At 42.2% G+C, this 18,808-nt stretch overlaps 1 protein-coding gene across 1 annotated transcript in view; it reads left to right on the forward strand.

Annotated features, from left to right (window-relative positions):
- LOC128704202 (uncharacterized) overlaps positions 1–18,808 on the forward strand; it is a 396,156-nt gene that overhangs the window by 106,795 nt on the left and 270,553 nt on the right. Inside the window, exon 5 of the mRNA XM_070091735.1 lies at positions 10,003–10,138. Coding sequence (XP_069947836.1) covers positions 10,003–10,138 — 136 coding nt within the window. The remainder of the gene's footprint in view (positions 1–10,002; positions 10,139–18,808) is intronic.

Consider the following 18,808-nt stretch of genomic DNA (forward strand, 5'->3'; position numbering starts at 1 on the left):
TACTTGTGCCTCGTACAGGATCTTGCAACCCCTACTGTCAAGCAGATGCGAGATACGGCGAAGTGCTGTAAGCTTCCCTCTCTCTCCTCTTCCCTCTTTCTCCTCTTCCCTCGCTCTCCTCTTCCCTCGCTCTCCTCTTCTGTCTCCGTTTTTCTCGCCAAATATACTTATGTTCACTTTTATAAAGACTTCCACTTATGGTTAGAGGCCAGAGTACCTTCTTTGTTCCAGAGGCAGCCTATCAGATACATAGGCTGCCTCTGATAGCGTGACCAATCAGATACACTGGTCACGCTATTAGAGGCAGCCTATCAGATACACTGGTCACGCTATCAGAGGCAGCCTGTCAGATACACTGGTCACGCTACCAGAGGCAGCCTATCAGATACACTGGTCACGCTATCAGAGGCAGCCTATCAGATACACTGGTCACGCTATCAGAGGCAGCCTATCAGATACACTGGTCACGCTATCAGAGGCAGCCTGTCAGATACACTGGTCACGCTACCAGAGGCAGCCTATCAGATACACTGGTCACGCTACCAGAGGCAGCCTATCAGATACACTGGTCACGCTACCAGAGGCAGCCTATCAGATACACTGGTCACGCTACCAGAGGCAGGCTATCAGATACACTGGTCACGCTACCAGAGGCAGGCTATCAGATACACTGGTCACGCTACCAGAGGCAGCCTATCAGATACACTGGTCACGCTACCAGAGGCAGGCTATCAGATACACTGGGCCTGAGAAATCCATCCCTCTCCTATGTGGCCTATCACACGTTCCTATTGAGCCTATCAGAGGAATGTTGCCTTCTACCTTGCTGTGCTAAGTGCTGCTGCCACTCTCGTGTCACACCTACCCATTGGTGCGGTGACACCGCTAAACACCTGTGCTGATTCACTGGACAGCTGCAAAAAAGATGGTCCGTAGCCCGGGTCCTTCGGCTTGCACCGGAAGGACCCGGGTTCGATCTTGGAGCGGGTGGAGATGTTAGGGGAGTTTCCTTATACTTGTTCTTCCTATTTACCTAGCAGGAAATACCGATATCTTTGATGAGTTCCGAGAGTTTTTCTCCGGAGCCCTCCTTGGGTCAGGCTCGTCTGGTGTTTGCCTGATCAACCAGATTGTTGCTGCTGGTGGAGCGCTGCCCCACGTATTCACCACAATCTGGTTGATCTGGCAGGTGTTGGCCGACTGTCACGGGTGGTATCATGGTGGGTGATGGATAAGGCTAGACTTGGATTTGAGATGAGGTAGGATAACAAATCTTAGCCTGGCATGAACCTTGGTCATAGATACCAACAAACTGGTTTAGAAAGACACGTGAGAAAACACTAGCATATATTGATCTAATAAATATGTCCTAGCATCTGCTCACGTGTCTTTGTAAACGTGATCTTAGCCTATACATGAACTGTGGTCGGATAACCGATATTATTATTATTATTATTATTATTATTATTATTATTATTGGTGAAGTATTAAACCAGTAGGGGTTATGTACCGCCTGGAGGATGGGAGGTGGTCAGACTCGATCCGAGGAAGGAAAGGTCAAATCCAACTTCTTGGACCAAGAACCCGTCACAGTTATCCAGACAGCTCCCAGGCGCGGTAATGCTTTCAATAATAATAATAATAATAATAATAATAATAATATGGTACAAAGAATACAGTTAATTCAGCAGATGAGGTGAGACGTTACACTTGGTGCCGCTGTGTACCCAGCAGTACACAGGTACCTTGGTGTGAGTGGTGTTGTGAGTGGCATAATAGGTGTGCATAATATCAGTAAGTCATACTAGTTATGTATCCCTGAAGGAAAATCTTTGTTTTTTCTTTTTCCTCGAAATGTTCGTTTTTTCTCTCACTCGTAGCACCAGGAAGCCTCGGATCAGCATCATCATTTAAATGCTGGTGTAAGATAATTAGGGCAAGAATCTTAAAATAATTGGCATGTTCAGGATTACCATGACGAAAGTTGTGTACGAACACATTCCAGGATTCATAAAAAGCTCCAATAACTTCCAAAAGTCTTGCTTCTTAACTTATATCGATAAAAAAAAATAAATTACGTCCAAATTCGAGGGATGTGGAGAGTGGACGTCGTGTGTAGCGCCTCTGACAATCTTTGTCTAAAATAGTATGACAGTTTTTATTTTCATTAAATAATGCTAAATATATTTGAGTATACTTTTGCAAGGCTTCAGCATTGAATGGCTGATGCATCTTAGGGCCAGGATAGTGCCATTAAGTATACATTGTGTGCTGGTTATTTTGTCAGTATACTAAATTAGTTAAACTTGGAATTGTTGGAGTCGGTGCAATAACTGGAGGATGTCTTCTGGTGAACTTCAAATATTCACTTCTGGTGTGTTTCACATGTGTTTCCATGTGATGACTTGTGAATGCCCCTTCTGATTCCTTTTAGATTTTCAACGCTAATATTTAACTGCATTACAGATTTATGCCGCATTCTGCACTTTTCCTGTCATGTGCACTAAGAGGGGTTTGGGGTTAGGCAGTACTTGGATACTTTTCTGGGATCATCCAGGTTATCTTTGGTTATCCTAGGTTAAAACTAGGATACATCTGTTAATTTGTGATAGGTTGTAGCTCCACACTCACCTCCTCTCCCCCCCCCCCACACACACACACCATTACGCACCTCCACATCATCACCACCTGATTTTATAGCATGTATGCGCGCGCGCACACACACTCACACACACACACACACACACACACACACACACACACACACACACACACACACACACACACACACACACACACACACACACACTCAAGTGTCTAATCAACAAGTGCCTATGATAAAATGGTAACTAACACACACACACACACGCACGTTCGTACGAACGTTACACCATATTGTACAGCATCCGTTATTTTTCCCACACTTCTATGACTGTCTCGTAGAACTGTGGGACAGTTTTCCTTGTTTGCTGCGTACTGTTATCCTTATTATATGTAGTAATAACACTGTATTAAATGAAAACACGATGTGTGTGTGTGTGTGTGTGTGTGTGTGTAATATAATGGGCGAGTACGAAACCGACTGGAGTGCAGGTGTATAACACGGGGATTCTCTCGCCCCTTTCCTTTTCTGTTTGCACATCCAGAAATACACCGAGGACCTGACAGTCAACGTCTGATTCTTGGATGATAGCACACTAGCAGGTACCACAGAATCTCTGCTAGAAGACATCAGAATTATTAAAGAGCCAGAATAATATAGGTTTCGTTCTAAACCCCCGAAATGTGAACTAGTGTTCTGCAAAAACATTATTGGGCAAGTCACTGCTGCTCTGCAAAGAGTAAGTCATTGATCCCATTGATTGTACTCTCCTTGCTACGCCACTTGGGTCTAATGTTATTGGTGAGATTCTGTGAAAAGATCTCGACTTAAAATAAAGGTAAGCCAGAATGATTGATGCCTGTGACCAAGTGTCTATCCTGACCTAAGCTAACTTACTTTTTATGGTGATTTACTTCTATGTCAGTCCCAGACTGAGAGAGTATGACACACTTTTGAAGTCCATGCTAGGAAAAGGACTAAACCTTTCACTGGACGAAGGTCAACAGTCAGATTAGGCGGACTGTACTTACGTACAGCCTCTCACTTCGCTTAGCCAGCTTTCTCTTTCTCCAGTGGATCTAATGAACTGGTGAAGGAAATTCTAACAGAGCATATTCACAATTTGGCAGTGATGGATGACCCCAGCTACACCAGTGGCACCAGCATGTGGGGTAATCTTTCAGCATGCACAAGATCATCTGAAGCATTCCTTTTAAAACAGCTTCGTCATAGAAAAGGCTTCCGCTGCTATGTTGGAGGGCTCTATCTTCTAGTAAGATAACTTGTCTTTTAGCTGTGAGTACACTTCACTCGCGTGATTTTTTTCCTAACGGTTCCCATCTCTGTAACTGGCACACATCGTGACCCTTGCACCGCAGTGGCTCTGTCTTGTTGCACTTATTCACACTGCGTACAAGTATATTTACTGCTAAGTGGTATCTGACAAATATGGAATGCATAGTCTGAACTTTTCCAGTACAAAAGGATAGCATGTTAAGACATGAAGTGAACGAGATCATCGAGTCTTGTTATAACAGAGTGCCCAGCCGAGAGAACCTCGAGCTTTATTATCTAGAACCCCCAGATATGGCAGTAGAGGACTAGCCAAAAATTACAGACCAGTAGTTCTAACATCCTGCATCGTAGAAACTGTTGAAAGGCTGATGAGATGCCAACTTACACATAGACCAGCACAACCTGTCCTACCTAAACCAGCACGAATTTTGAGCACGACCATCATGTTTGTCATTTATTGAACCACTATGATGGAATTACGGAGGCGCTGGAAGAAAACCAAAACGCTTAAGTGGTATAACCGGATCTCTCAGTGGCATTTGACAAATACGATCATTGAGTGATTGTATATGATATGAGGGAGATAGGTGTAACAGGAAAAGTAGGCAAATGGAAGTAGAACATAGCAATAGTAAACAGAGCAAAATCCTGCATTAGCAAAGTAAAAAAAGCTCAGTACCCCAAGGCACTGTCCTGGCGCCTTTACTGTTTATCCTCATAGTGGACGTACATAAAAACACTCCACAATTTCGTATCATTTGTGGATGATAGCAAAATAAAGCATGAGAAATACCTTACTAGAAGACACGAATAAGAAATGTCCATCAGTGGGCAGTGGAGAATAACATGACCTTCAATGGTGACACTTTCCAACTGTTTAGATATGGAAAGAATGAAGAACTCTGAAGGGGCACTGCACACAAAACTCAAGAAGATTACCAAATAGAACGAGAGAAACGTGCGAAGGACCTGGGTGCTTATATTACGGTTCTTTCTGTCACTATTTTTTTTGCAGACAGGACTGTTAAGTACTTGAAAGATGTCTTGTAGCTGACAGTCTCTCTAATGTATTTTATGATAGTTGCTCGACTCGACATAACCAACTCAATGGTGAATTGAGCCAATTCTTCAGTCTGTTTGCTGGTTGCGTGCCAATATTGTTTTTACAGTGTGCGCAAACTCGTGCAGTACAGTCTCTTGCTTGTTGCACTCTCTCAGTAGTGTTCGTCCCCTCAAGGAAGGTTCCTTGATGTTGGTGAGGGGCTCTTGATTTAGGGAATTGGATCTGTGCTCCAGTTCCCCGAATTATGCCTGAATGCCTTCTGTGTAAATCCTCCGGGTGATTAGAAATTGGCACGTGTCTGTAAGTGAAGAAATTGTTTTCAGTACCAATGATTTTGGGAACACTGGATTCTCACTGATATCTGAATGATAGCAATAAGTGTTATATGTAGGGTGTGACTAGAGGTGCATGTCACTGAATTATATTCACCAAGTTGTACTCACTGTGTTGTACTCGCCGACTTGTACTCACCGTGTTACACTCATCTGATAACATTGCCAGTGGGATTTTTTCCACAAGTGTCTTAATTCCAGTTCATGTTTTGACTCATCATTTGTCTGTTTATGAAATACTGCTTATGTTAGTAACTTAACAAGCTGCCTAGTTGGAGGAGAAATCAGGGAACCGGTGGGGCTTCAACCCATGGCAAATGAGTGCTAAAACTTTTAGGCCAGTGAGCTTCAGGACACATTTGCCATGGGTTCAAGCCTCACCCGTTCCCTGATTAGTTTGCAATCGTGTTAATATGATTTCATGAGTCTTAACTGGAGGAGAGACGGTTCAACTCTGACATTCACGGATTTGAATGATTTGATTATTCGGCAAGGTAGCAGTGTTGGCGTTATCATTTAGACAAAATCTTTGGTGTAATCTGTGGATACAATGAGACCACACTCGATGTTTCTCTCTGTAAAGAAATCTAGTTAACTGTGTAATCTATTGTGAGTACTGGCAGTAATATAAATGTCTGCATAATAGATGAGAAGTTTGTCGTGGTGTGTAATTATACTGCGTGTAAGTTTGTCAGTGTAGCGAAGCGTGTACCTGGGAGTTTTCATTTAATTCCTGAGGTGGTCAGTGTTTCACTTTTTGTGTCAAAGGCAGTTCTATGGTCATTGAAGGCTGTCATGGCCCATTAACATGTCTACAAATTAGGTCACTTTTGACACATGTCAGTATCCCTCCATAATGCCTCAGGGGACCAAGGCCTCCCCGAAGCCTGGTTATGGACCGGGTCTTACCATACCCTCTTACCATACTTGAATACCGAGCACTGTTGCACAGCCTCAACCTGCCGCACCACTTGCACGCCCCTGGTGCGCCCTTGTACAACTCACCGTAGCACCTGGGTAATGGATGTGCTGTCAGTAATCCCACTGGTCCTCACAGCAATCTTAAAACCTTTATGGACGATCTTGACTATAGGAAGAGACTTCATAATATTGCCTTCACCTTAGTGGAAGGTTGGCAATGTAGGCCAGAGGACTGGTGGGAAGGCTCAGTGATAAGCTGAGCCAAGGTCTCTGAGATACTGAATAGTAGTTGTAATGAGGGTAACAGGCATCCTATACCCAGGCTGCTCTCACTTCACTTATAATATCAATATTATTGGTTCTCAGCATTGATTTTCAAAGTTAATTCATTAGCACCTGGAAAACTGCGTTTACATACTATTACGGACACAGGTGATAAATGGTTTTGAAAACTGACAAGGTGAAGATTGAGACACTTATGCAACATATGGGAATCTTTATTAAAGAAACGTTTCGCCACGTTTCCTTAATAAAGATTCCCATACGTTGCATAAGTGTCTCAATCTTCAACGAACACAGATAAAGAATTGCCTGTGAGACCTGGTCGCAATGGGAATGTGAAGCAGATAAAACTCAACAGTAGACTATAAAGTATATTTACCTTCACCAGATGATATATACATGTACACTATGTACAAGATGCACAGGTGGAACTGTAAATGTACACCACGGTGACAGATGGCAAAGCAGAAGCCGGAGTTCACCGTGCTCAACCATCAGCTAGGCAAGTCTGCCAGTGCTTGCCACAAGTGAGCCACGTTGCTTCTGCTTTGGCAGGCTTGTCTGTGATTGGCCAATGAACCAAGGTACTGCTTTAACGACGGGTACCCTATTGATCGTTAAACCCTTAGCACCTGGTTCACTGGTTGGGGGACAGCCTATATGGTAGTGTGACATACACTGAATAAATTGTAACATACTCTTTGTATGCCACACATACTATTTACTGCATTTTACGTAAAATTCGCCTATGTTAATTTGAGCTATGTTAGGCTGTATCAACTTCTAAAGATATATTTAATCACTTTAAACTAAATTTTAAAAAATGCTGTAACACGTCTGGGAAGGCATGACTGGATAGCGACGGGAAACTAAATTTTCAGGAATTTGACTGGTGATGCCAGACTGTTGCTGACTGTGTGTGCTCTGACAGTGTATTAGTTGCTACTAAGAAGGTACGAGTCTCTCCTCCCTATGAGCAGTCACATTATTCTTGACCTCATGGACCCTGTCATACCTGCGTTTTAAACTGTGTATGCTGGTATCTACTTCATCCTTTCCTCATCCAGGTCATTCCACCTGGGGGGTAGACATAATTACGACGTACAACGTTCAAAGAGGACATGATAGGTTTGACAGAGATGTGCTGTCTGGAATCAGGGAACCGGAAACAGGAGGAAAGGGTGGAAGTTTAAGATGTAACTAGCTCAGGGTATGAGTTATTTACATCTTTCCTCCTGTTCCAGGTTCCCCTGCTTCCAAACAGCACCTCTCTATCAAACCTATCGTGTCCTCTTTGAACGTTGTACGTCGTAATTATGTCTACCCCTTTCCCCCAGGTGGAAAGACCTGGATGAGGAAAGGATGGAAGTATATACCACCATACACAGTTTAAAACGCCGGTATGACAGGATCCACGAGGTTTCTTGGGATTATTAAATTAACCAGAAGATTTGTAACCCGGAATAACCCAATAATGCCATGCCATCAGATTGGCTTAATACCTATGTAAACTTTTAATCTTGTTCACCAGGATACTACCCACTGGACTCGGCTAACACCAAGTTCACAAGAACAATGAACTTTAGCAACAACTATTTCAAAGTTTAATATTTGTCTTAAACACCACATGCATAAATCTGTCCATACAAATTAGTAATTACAGATAGTTAATTACTCATGTCTATGTATTCATGCTGACATGCGCGTGCACACAGGCGCTCGCGCACACTCAAAAGCACGCAAACATAAACGCACATAAAAATACAAATGTAACACTGTTGTGGTTATGTTTTAACGGTTACAACGGGTGGGGGGGGGGGATTAATCTGACATAATGTCTTTCGAAAGGGGCAGAGGGAGATATATAATGTCGTGCCGAATAAGTAAGACTAGTGTTTTGGCTTAAATAGCAACGCTCTTCTTGCCGAATAAGGCAAGCGAAAATTTGTGTATGCAATAATTTCGCAAAAAATCATTCTGAACCTAACGAAAAAAATATATTTCATTGTGTTTGTTTATTATTAAATTATTGTTTATTATTAAATTATTGTAAACTTATCTAAAATATATTTAGTTAGATTAGGCTAAATTAAATTGCTCATGTTATAATAAGGTTAGATAAGTTTCCTAAGGTTCTTTTGGTACAAAATTATTAAAATTTATATTAACATAAATTAAAAAAATATCTTGAAATGTATAAGATTTTTTTTTAGAAAGGACTTAATTTTAAACGAGTTCACAATACACAAATAACCCGCACATAAAAGAGAGAAGCTTACGACGACGTTTCGGTCCGACTTGGACCATTGACAAAGTCACACTCATGGTCCAAGTCGGACCGAAACGTCGTAAGCCTCTCTCTTTTATGTGCGGGTTATTTGTGTATCGTTCCAGTCACGGTATTGTGCCTTTTTTGTTATTTGTTATTTAAACGAGTTCTTACTAATTGACCAATTTTACCTATTCGGCACGACATATATTATATATATATATATATATATATATATATATATATATATAATTTATATAATTACAATACGTTTCATTTTTAGGGTATACACACACACACACACAACATTGCACAGCTCCTGACGGCGCACAAACAGTGCGAAAGATCTTAATCTAAAAAACAATGTGAATACACATGGATTTTTTCCAATTTTTATTGGTTACTCAAACCTCCCGTGACCTCGAATGACTTTCAAATGCGTGACCTGACTTCAGGAGGACCCTGGGAGATTCGATCACGACGTACAAGATACTGCATACGAGGAAAGGGAGATGGGCGGAGTGAAAGGCGAAGCACCAAATGGATTAATTGGATGAGGAAGAGGGGGAGACAAACTCCATACACAGCTTCAGGTATGACAGGAACCAAGGAAGCGGTGCAGGCGGTCTAGTGTAGGTTTAGAGGTGGAGCTACGCGCAGTGACTCAACACCAGGAATACTGCTAGGAGTGTACAGGCACGCTCAAACGCACGCCACCACGTGCACGCCCACACGTGTATGCCCACATTTACGCGCCCACACGTGTATGCCTGCACATGTACGCCTACACATGTACGCCCACAAATGTACGCCCATACATGTACGCCCACACTTGTACGCCCACACACGTACCCCCACACATGTACGCCCACACGTACTCCCACATATGTACGCCCACAAGTACGCCCACACATGTACGCCCACACGTACACCCACACATGTACGTCAGGAAGTGGAATAGCCTAGCAAGTGACGTAGTGGAGGCAGGAACCATACATAGTTTTAAGAAGAGGTATGACAAAGCTCAGGAAGCAGAGAGAGGGAGGACCTAGGAGCGATCAGTGAAGAGGCGGGGCCAGGAGCTGAGTCTCGACCCCTGCAACCACAATTAGGTGAGTACACATACACTCGAGTAAGAGATGGAAGAACATTGTGTCACTCTAGCAGAGTGCCATCAAGCAGGTGGTGTCTCGTAGCAGTCATGTAAGATCTAACTTGATTGTCTCCACGCCCGCAGGCACTCCAGCGCCACCCACCACGCCCACGCCGCCACCCACCGCGCCCACACCGCCCAGACGGCAGAGAGGACGAGGTCGTAGACGACGTCCCACCCACAAGAGAGGCAGAAACCGTGGGCGGCAACCCAGCAACAAGTGAGGTGCTATGTTTGGTCTGTTAGGTAGTGGTCTCTACTGCTTGTGTTGTGTCTGGTCTCTAAGGTGACTTAACGAAGCTTCTAGAGAGCGAAACGTTGCCTTATTGTCACATTAGTTGCACTTGTGTCCTTTTTACCTAACAGTACTGGTCCTGTTCTGTCTGGTCTCAGAAGTGATGAGTGGTGGTCTCCCTCCCTCCCCCTCTTTCCCTCCCTCACTCCCTCCCTCTTTCCCTCCCTCCCTCAACACAGAAAACAGTCATTCCTTTCCTGTCTCCCTCTGGCTGCAAGGTTCCTTCAAGTGCATGAAAGAGGCCATCCTCCCTCCACTACCCTCTCACCATTATCACCTCCACTACCCCTCTCACCATTATCACCTCCACTACTCCTCTCACCATTATCACCTCCACTACTCCTCTCACCATTATCACCTCCACTACCCTCTCACCATTATCACCTCCACTACCCCACTCACCATTATCACCTCCACTACCCCTCTCACCATTATCACCTCCACTACCCCTCTCACCATTATCACCTCCACTACCCCTCTCACCATTATCACCTCCACTACCCCTCACACTATTATCACCACTACTCTCACCATTATCACCTCCACTACCCCTCTCACCATTATCACCTCCACTACCCTTCTCACTATTATCACCACTACTCCTCTCACCATTATCACCTCCACTACCCCTCTCACTATCACCACTACTCCTCTCACCATTATCACCTCCACTACCCCTCTCACCATTATCACCTCCACTACCCCTCTCACCATTATCACCTCCACTACTCCTCTCACCATTATCACCTCCACTACCCCTCTCACTATCACCACTACTCCTCTCACCATTATCACCTCCACTACCCCTCTCACCATTATCACCTCCACTACCCCTCTCACCATTATCACCCCCACCACCCCTCTCACCATTATCACCTCTTCTTTCATCCTTTTCCCTTGCTCTTCTTTTTTCCCTTCCCTGCTCCTTATCACTTCTTTCCTGCTTTGTTATCACCTCCCACACCTTTCATCACCTCCCACACCTTTCATCACCTCCCACACCTTTCATCACCTCCCACACCTTTCATCACCTCCCACACCTTTCATCACCTCCCACACCTTTCATCACCTCCTACACCTTTCATCACCTCCCACACCTTTCATCACCTCCCACACCATCACATCCTACACCCTTCATCCCCTCTCCCCCTCTTCCGTCAACGTCCCCCTCCCTAGGATCCCCCCCTCTCTCCAAGCCTGACAACAGTCATAATAGTGATTATCCTAATTTATTTATTTATTTATTTATTTATTTACAATTTGAGCACACATACAGAGGTACAAAAAAATACAGGTAAGAGCAGCATGCCAAAGCCACTTATATGCATAGCATTACGGGCTGGCTTAAAAGTAACTTAAGATTAACTAAGCAATGATGAAATCAGTGATAAAACATTAATGTAAACAGATAACTATAAAGCACAAATGAGTATTACAAAGACAGGTCATATGGTTGCTTGCATTGTTGTACATTCAGTCGTATGGAGTATTCTGTTAGGTAGTGTATTTAAAAAATAATAAAATTAGATTGGGTTTTAGGTTTAACATTTATGTGATATAATTGTGAGAAACATTTAAGATATACAATTTATAAGGTTCAGTTATTCAGTATTTATTTGGTTTTGGGTGAGTAAGTGATCTTTGAGAAGAGACTTGAATTTATAAACAGGTAGTGTTTCTTTTATATTTACAGGTAATGAATTCCAGATTTTAGGGCCTTTTATGTGCATTGAGTTTTTGCATAGCGTGAGATGGACACGAGGAACATCAAAGAGTGATCTGTGCCTTGTGTTATGGTCATGTGTTCTGTTGAGGTTGGCAAGGAGATGTTTGAGGGGAGGGTTAATATCAGAGTTAAGTGTTCTATGTATGTAATAGGTGCAGTAATAAGTATGGATATTTTGTATGGTGAGTAGGTTGAGTGTTTTGAATATTGGTGGAGTGTGCTGCCTGTAGTGAGAATTTGTTATCATTCTAACTGCAGCCTTTTGTTGGGTAATTAGTGGTCTGAGATGGTTAATTGTTGTTGAGCCCCATGCACAAATTCCATAGGTGAGATAGGGGTGAATAAGAGAGTGATAAAGGGCCAGGAGGGCTGACTGTGTATCATTTATCATGTGGGAAAGTTCGAACACGTGGATTGGGTAAAGTAATACTCACGTAGGCTGGTAGTACGTATAATTACAGACAAGGTGAGTATTACTTTACCCAATCCACGTGTTCGAACTTTCCCACATGATAAATGGTGGCAGCGGTGGGATCGATAAAGAGCTTCTTTAGCAAGTCTGATAAGACTTTCCTCTGAAGGAGGACCTTCAACTAGAGCACTAGCACGAGAACGAATGGCCGCAAACCATGCTTCAAGACTATGTACATGGCCATTGAATAAAGGTAACGCATCAAGGGAATCACGAGTATAACTATAGTATCTCGGTGTCTGGGTCGGTCTGTCAGTCGGTAAGGAACTGAGGACTGATGACAGGGGCAACAGTAGCCTGAGAGGTCTGAGTGTCGACATTCACTAAAGTATCACTTGACGGTATGTGATGATAATGATGTTCCAACCCAGACTAATGTGACAGACTCTGACAATCCTCCTGATCCTGTACTCTCTTCCTCTGATACTCAGTCAGACGATCAACCTGAATGTCGTTATTCCCTACGTACACGACAGGTATTGAGAAATCCTCAAGTATCATTTGTAACTTCCAATTCAGATTTGCCTCAAATACAGCATGAGTTAGCCAATGCTACAGAGTTTGATCCTCCCAGAGATGACACCCATTCTGCATATGTCAATCTTACCCTAGCAGAGTTGGGGTTAAATGTAAATAACCTGTATAGATGAATAATTACAGTATCAACTTATCAGTATTCAAAGACCCCCTCACATATGGGTACTGTGGGCGGCCAGTCAGTCAGTTATACGAGAGAGAGCAGAGAGATAGGTACGGCTGTAAGGGGCTACCCACCTTGTCTGTAATTATACGTACTACCAGCCTACGTGAGTATTACTTTACCCAATCCACGTCGAACTCCCACATGATATGTGGAACATAGTACCGTATCTTCGATAGTATGCCTACAGTCTTGGAAATTTTCTTAGAAATTTGTTGTATATGTGTATGAAATTTGAGTCTATTATCAAGGTGGATTCCTAAGAATTTTTCCCTCTGTTGTTTTCCACCACATTACAACATATAAAAGAACTTTAGAAAACTTATCTAACCTTGTTATAACAAGCGAAATTTAATTTAGCCTAATCCAGCTAAATATAGTTTAGATAAGTTTACAATAATTTAATAATAAACAAACACAATGAAATATATTTTTTCGTTAGGTTCAGAATGATTTTTTGCGAAATTATTGCTTACACAAATTTTTGCTTGCCTTATTCGGCAAGAAGATCGTTGCTATTTAAATCAAAATCGCAGGTTTTTACCTGTTCGGCACGGCATATGTATATATATATATATATATATATATATATATATATATATATATATATATATATATATATATATATATATATATATATTAATGCATCGGCCGTTTCCCACCAAGTCTGGGTAACCCAAAAAAAGAAGAAACTCTTTCATCATTCACTCCATCACTGTCTTGCCAGAGGTGTACCTACACTATAGTTCAAAAACTGGAACATTAACACCCCTCCTTCAGAGTGCAGACACTGTACTTCCCATCTCCAGGACTCAAGTCCGGCCTGCCGGTTTCCCTGAACCCCTTCATAAATGTTACTTTGTTTACACTCCAACAGCACGTCTTGTCATAAAAACCATTTGCGTGCACTTGCTCTTTTCTAACACGCTCCCTCATCCTTGCTGGGAGTCTAAACCCCTCGCATACAAAAGCTCCCCAACCCCCTCCCTCCAACCTATCCTAGGACTACCCCTACCCCACCTTCCACTATAGATTTATACGCTCTCCGGGTGTGTGGGGGGGGGGTCTAAACCTAATAACTTTTGTTTTAGGATTCTCCCTCCTTCCCTCACTTACTGCTCTGGACTGATAGATATATCTCCATAAAAAAGTTCTTCTGTGTATGGGATGGGTCATCCTGGGATATGGTAACTCCCAACTGCAGCTCTACTGTCGTAGCTGATGATCTTTGAGTGGAATACTTGACGATATCCTCCTTGACTTACTAAAGTCTCCCAGCTCTGGCTGACACTGCTGGAGTCGTCCAGCTCTGGCTGACACATTTTAACGGTGTGTATGAGCGTCATCCTGTGTGATGGAATATAACATGAAAACACGGCTATGTTCTACATATCTTACCTAAACATGTACTTATATGCTGATGACATTTACCATACAACAAGCCATAAAAAATGAGTATTATTCTTAACTAGGTTTAAGTAATTTGCTATCGACTAGGTATCGTATCTTCATTAAAGACTAAGATATTGACAAGCAAACGACATGACTCACCCATCTGTTTGCAATGTGAGAACATCAGCTACATTAAATCTTAGATATCTTGGTGTAGACGCCACCCTGCAATAAATCCATCACACCAAAACTACCAAAACTAAATAAAAAATGTAAAGATAGACTAAATAATCTCAGAGTTGTTGCTGGCTATAACCCCAACTATGGTGCTAATGTAAGAATAGTGAGAATGATGTGCATAGCCTATATTAGGTACTTAATTGATTATGCTGCGCCCACGTTAATATTAGCTAGGAAAAATTATCTCCGGTCCTTGGAGCTAATGCAAACACGAAGCCCTGAGACTTATTCTTGGTTCTCCTGATTCTACCAATGTTCTGAAGATGAGGAAGGTGCTTGGTGTTTCTAGTATCAGGATTATTGAGATTAACATTGTACTCGGTATTAGAATGTTAAGAAATGAAACAGACAGTCACTATGAATCTTACTATATGTCTAGAAGTAAATAAACATAGATCAAAATGGGTTATGAAAATATGTAGTTATATTAAATTTTATAACTTGCATGAACTGTATCAGTGTGGACCATGTGTTTATTTACTATCACATACCTGCCAGCCTCTCCCACATGCAATGAAGAAATTTATCGCTTGACTGTTAGTAGTAATTTTTCACAAGCTATATATACTGATGGATCTAAACAGGAGTCTACTGGCAGGGCTGCATCTGCCCTTGTTGCCACCTCCCTTGTTCAGAACGATAGGAACTATGTTGAGTTAGGCATAAGAATTATTAACTGGCCGCCTACACAGCAAACTGAATTGTTTGCCATCCTAATGGCGCTCAAGTTACCTTACGACACTGAGTTTGACTGTGATTATTACTGATTCTGTGTTATCACTGACGGCTCTTGACTCACATAATGACACTGACAACATGCTCATTGGAGAAGCAAGATATAGGTACTTAAAATCATAGAGAAAAAATTATTAAATATTTTTATGGATTTCGCCACAAATTCAGTTATTACTTTTTGATAAAGTTGATAAGTTAGCCAAAGTACTCTGAATAAAATTGCAGAATATAACTTTGGTATGTCTTTGTCTAGCATTAATTAATAATAATAGGAGAGAAGTAAACAGTGAAAATGAATGTCTTAGGAATGCAGTTAGAAGCTTAAGTAGATTTATCACTCACTGTGATAATGTGAACGTAGATAAGAACGTTTATGGAGCAACTTGAAATGTGAACAGACTGACTGCTGTTGTAGTAGCAGCCAGGGTTACGCTTGGTTACAAGTACTTCTGGTAGTTTGGCAGACACACACATGATGATCAGCCTAAATGTAAAGTATGTGGCCAGCCTTATGGTCACTTTCTTAACACTGAAAGCTTAATTATCCACTTACTGAAGAATACAGAGATAGTATAATAACGTATGTGATATGCCAAGGTATCTTTTTAATGAAAATAAAATGCCAGACATATGTAAATATCCTAAATTTGCTTGTAACAGATAAGACAGTTGTAGATATAAATTCAGATGTACTCTTGTTAATCCTTTCGGGGGCCTAGTTCTTAGGCCTTTAATGTACATATAAAAATATGGGATGTACAATAAACTAGCAGCTGCTTCGGCAAATTCTAAAAATCCCTAAAATCTACGTTTCATACAGAAAGGAGTAGCAGCACACTGCAGATGTATCCAATTTTGCTAGATAAAAAAAATTATACACCCCCATTCGAGGTGTTTGGTACGAGGATCCAGCTGTGATTTATTCCTCTTTCTCCCGCCCTGGCGTTACTATAAATGCCAGCCTGGCTAACGTACGACCGTGTGCACTTACCTTCTCACTCCCTTCTTGGGTGCCCCTGCCAACCCATGGGCATCCCTGCCCATCCCTATGTGTACCTGCCCACCCATCAGTATCCCTGCCCACCTCTTGGTGCCCGTGGGCGCCCGTTGGTGCCCCCGGGTGTCCCAGACGGTCCAGGGAAGAGTGTGCTGACCTCTTGTGCATTATGGTTCTTATTATTTACACATGCTTTTATGTGGGGGTCATTATCGTTGGTTTCATTTTAACGGCGTCTGAGATGGCCATCTTAATGGCTCTTTGAAGTGTGTTGTGTAGTGTAATGTTGTTCTGCATGTGTGTTCATAATGGCTTGTATAAGCATGCAGTGCCGGTTAATGTTTATATATATGTATATATAAATTCAGATATACTCCAGTGAATTCACCATGACGACAAAAAGTGTGTATGCTCACCGAGTTTGTGTGTGTGTGTGTGTGTGTGTGTGTGTGTGTGTGTGTGTGTGTGTGTGTAAGGGAAGAGCAAGGAAGGATAGGGGAGGCAGGGTGAGAGGTCACACCAATACGAATGGTCTGAAGGTCGACGCGAGTGTCCCAGGCAGGAATTAGGAACAGTTTATGGGAAATCCCCATCGTAAGACGTGTTACAACAGGAGGAGACATGTTACAACAGGAAGAGATATGTTACAACAGGAAGAGATATGTTATAGCAGTAACTTTTGTTTCCTCCGTTCTGAATTTTGTGTTTTATAAATAGTTTCACTGTTTTGGGTTGAGTTCCAGGCCTGTGCCTGTGCTGAGCTACAGCTCCTGGACCTTGTGGTTGTTTTAAGCTTCATGAATGTTCTGAGGTAAAACTTCTAGGCCAGAAGTAAGTAGGTACTTGGGTGTTAGGCGACAGGTGTGCGTCGCATCCTGGGACAAAACTGACATAATTTGCCCGAATCATAACCAGGGACTGTCTATATAGTAGTATGTCGCTGATGTCAGCTAGAACTGTATACCTTGCATCATGTATTGTAGAAATTATTATTATTATTATTATTATTATTATTATTATTATTGAAGGATCGCATTATACTGTATTTGTGTCTATTTTTCCACCTCTGGAGGGATTTGAGGTACAACTTCCCCGCTTCTTCAGGGTTGTGAGGTGCTACTATGATGCCTCTGTTGTATATTGAGACCCGAGGAGCGGAGATTATGGAACACTGGGAATGACTCTCTGGTGGCGTATCCACCGAAATACTTCAGTTTTTACACAGTTCCTGAATTTATTTTCACTGTTAATCAATACAATCTGCAAGCTTGTGTAAAAACTCGATGTCTTTGCAAGATGTAGCAACATCCCCCCCCTTCCTCCCCCCATCCACCAGCAACGCAGTCACGCACAAATCAAATGAGCATCAATTCTGTAGGAGAAGACAAGCGGCCATATTACAATTCTATGCTTTTTTTTTTTGCATGTTTAGTAATAATGTGTACGTAATTTAATCCTTGCCGCGGCCATACTGACGTGTGAACGTCGTTACTTGTGAAGACACGAATGTTAACACCATCGTAATATAATGTTGAAGTATTTACATAATGCTAACTGAAAGTTAACGACCCTACCGTAAGAGGGCAGATATATACATACGAACCTTAGTGGAAGTTTGAGGACTTAATATGGAATTTTTCACATGCACTTGGCAGTGAAGTACCGAGTGTGAGCACTTCCAGTGTTCCCAAGACAACTCTGTTGCTCTTTGGTTTTGTCTGTCTCATTAATGTGGGTTTGGCTCTATACCGCGTATATATTAATTCACAAATAACCCCGCACATAGAAGAGTGAAACTTATGACGACGTTTCGGTCTGACTTGAACCATCAGTCACACTGAAGCACGGATAATGGCTCAATTGTTCTCTGGATTCTTGGAGTTACCTGTCTTAATGGTCAGTGTAACACACACACACACACACACACACACACACACACACACACACACACACACACACACTCACACTCACACTCACACTCACACTCGCACACACTCATTCTCTCTCTCTCTCTCTCTCTCTCTCTCTCTCTCTCTCTCTCTCTCTCTCTCTCTCTCTCTCTCTCTCTCTCTCTCTGTCTCTCTCTGTCTCTCTCTCTCTCCTACCTTCCTTATAAGGTTTTATCTTGTAATAATTTATCAAGTGGTTAATGGTAACAGTCACTGTTGGGTAATCGATACCAGTCCTAAACAACCTTTTTGGTTATCTGCCGTAATGGCGGAGCTCAACGATGCCGAAATGTTCCTAGATTATATCTTTAGGATTATGTTACGGTTCTTACTCGCATCTCTTACAGTTTCCCATCTTTCAATAATCCTGATTAATGGTTGTAG

Source organism: Cherax quadricarinatus, chromosome 37, assembly GCF_038502225.1.
Source record: "Cherax quadricarinatus isolate ZL_2023a chromosome 37, ASM3850222v1, whole genome shotgun sequence".
NCBI classification, from domain to species: domain Eukaryota; kingdom Metazoa; phylum Arthropoda; class Malacostraca; order Decapoda; family Parastacidae; genus Cherax; species Cherax quadricarinatus.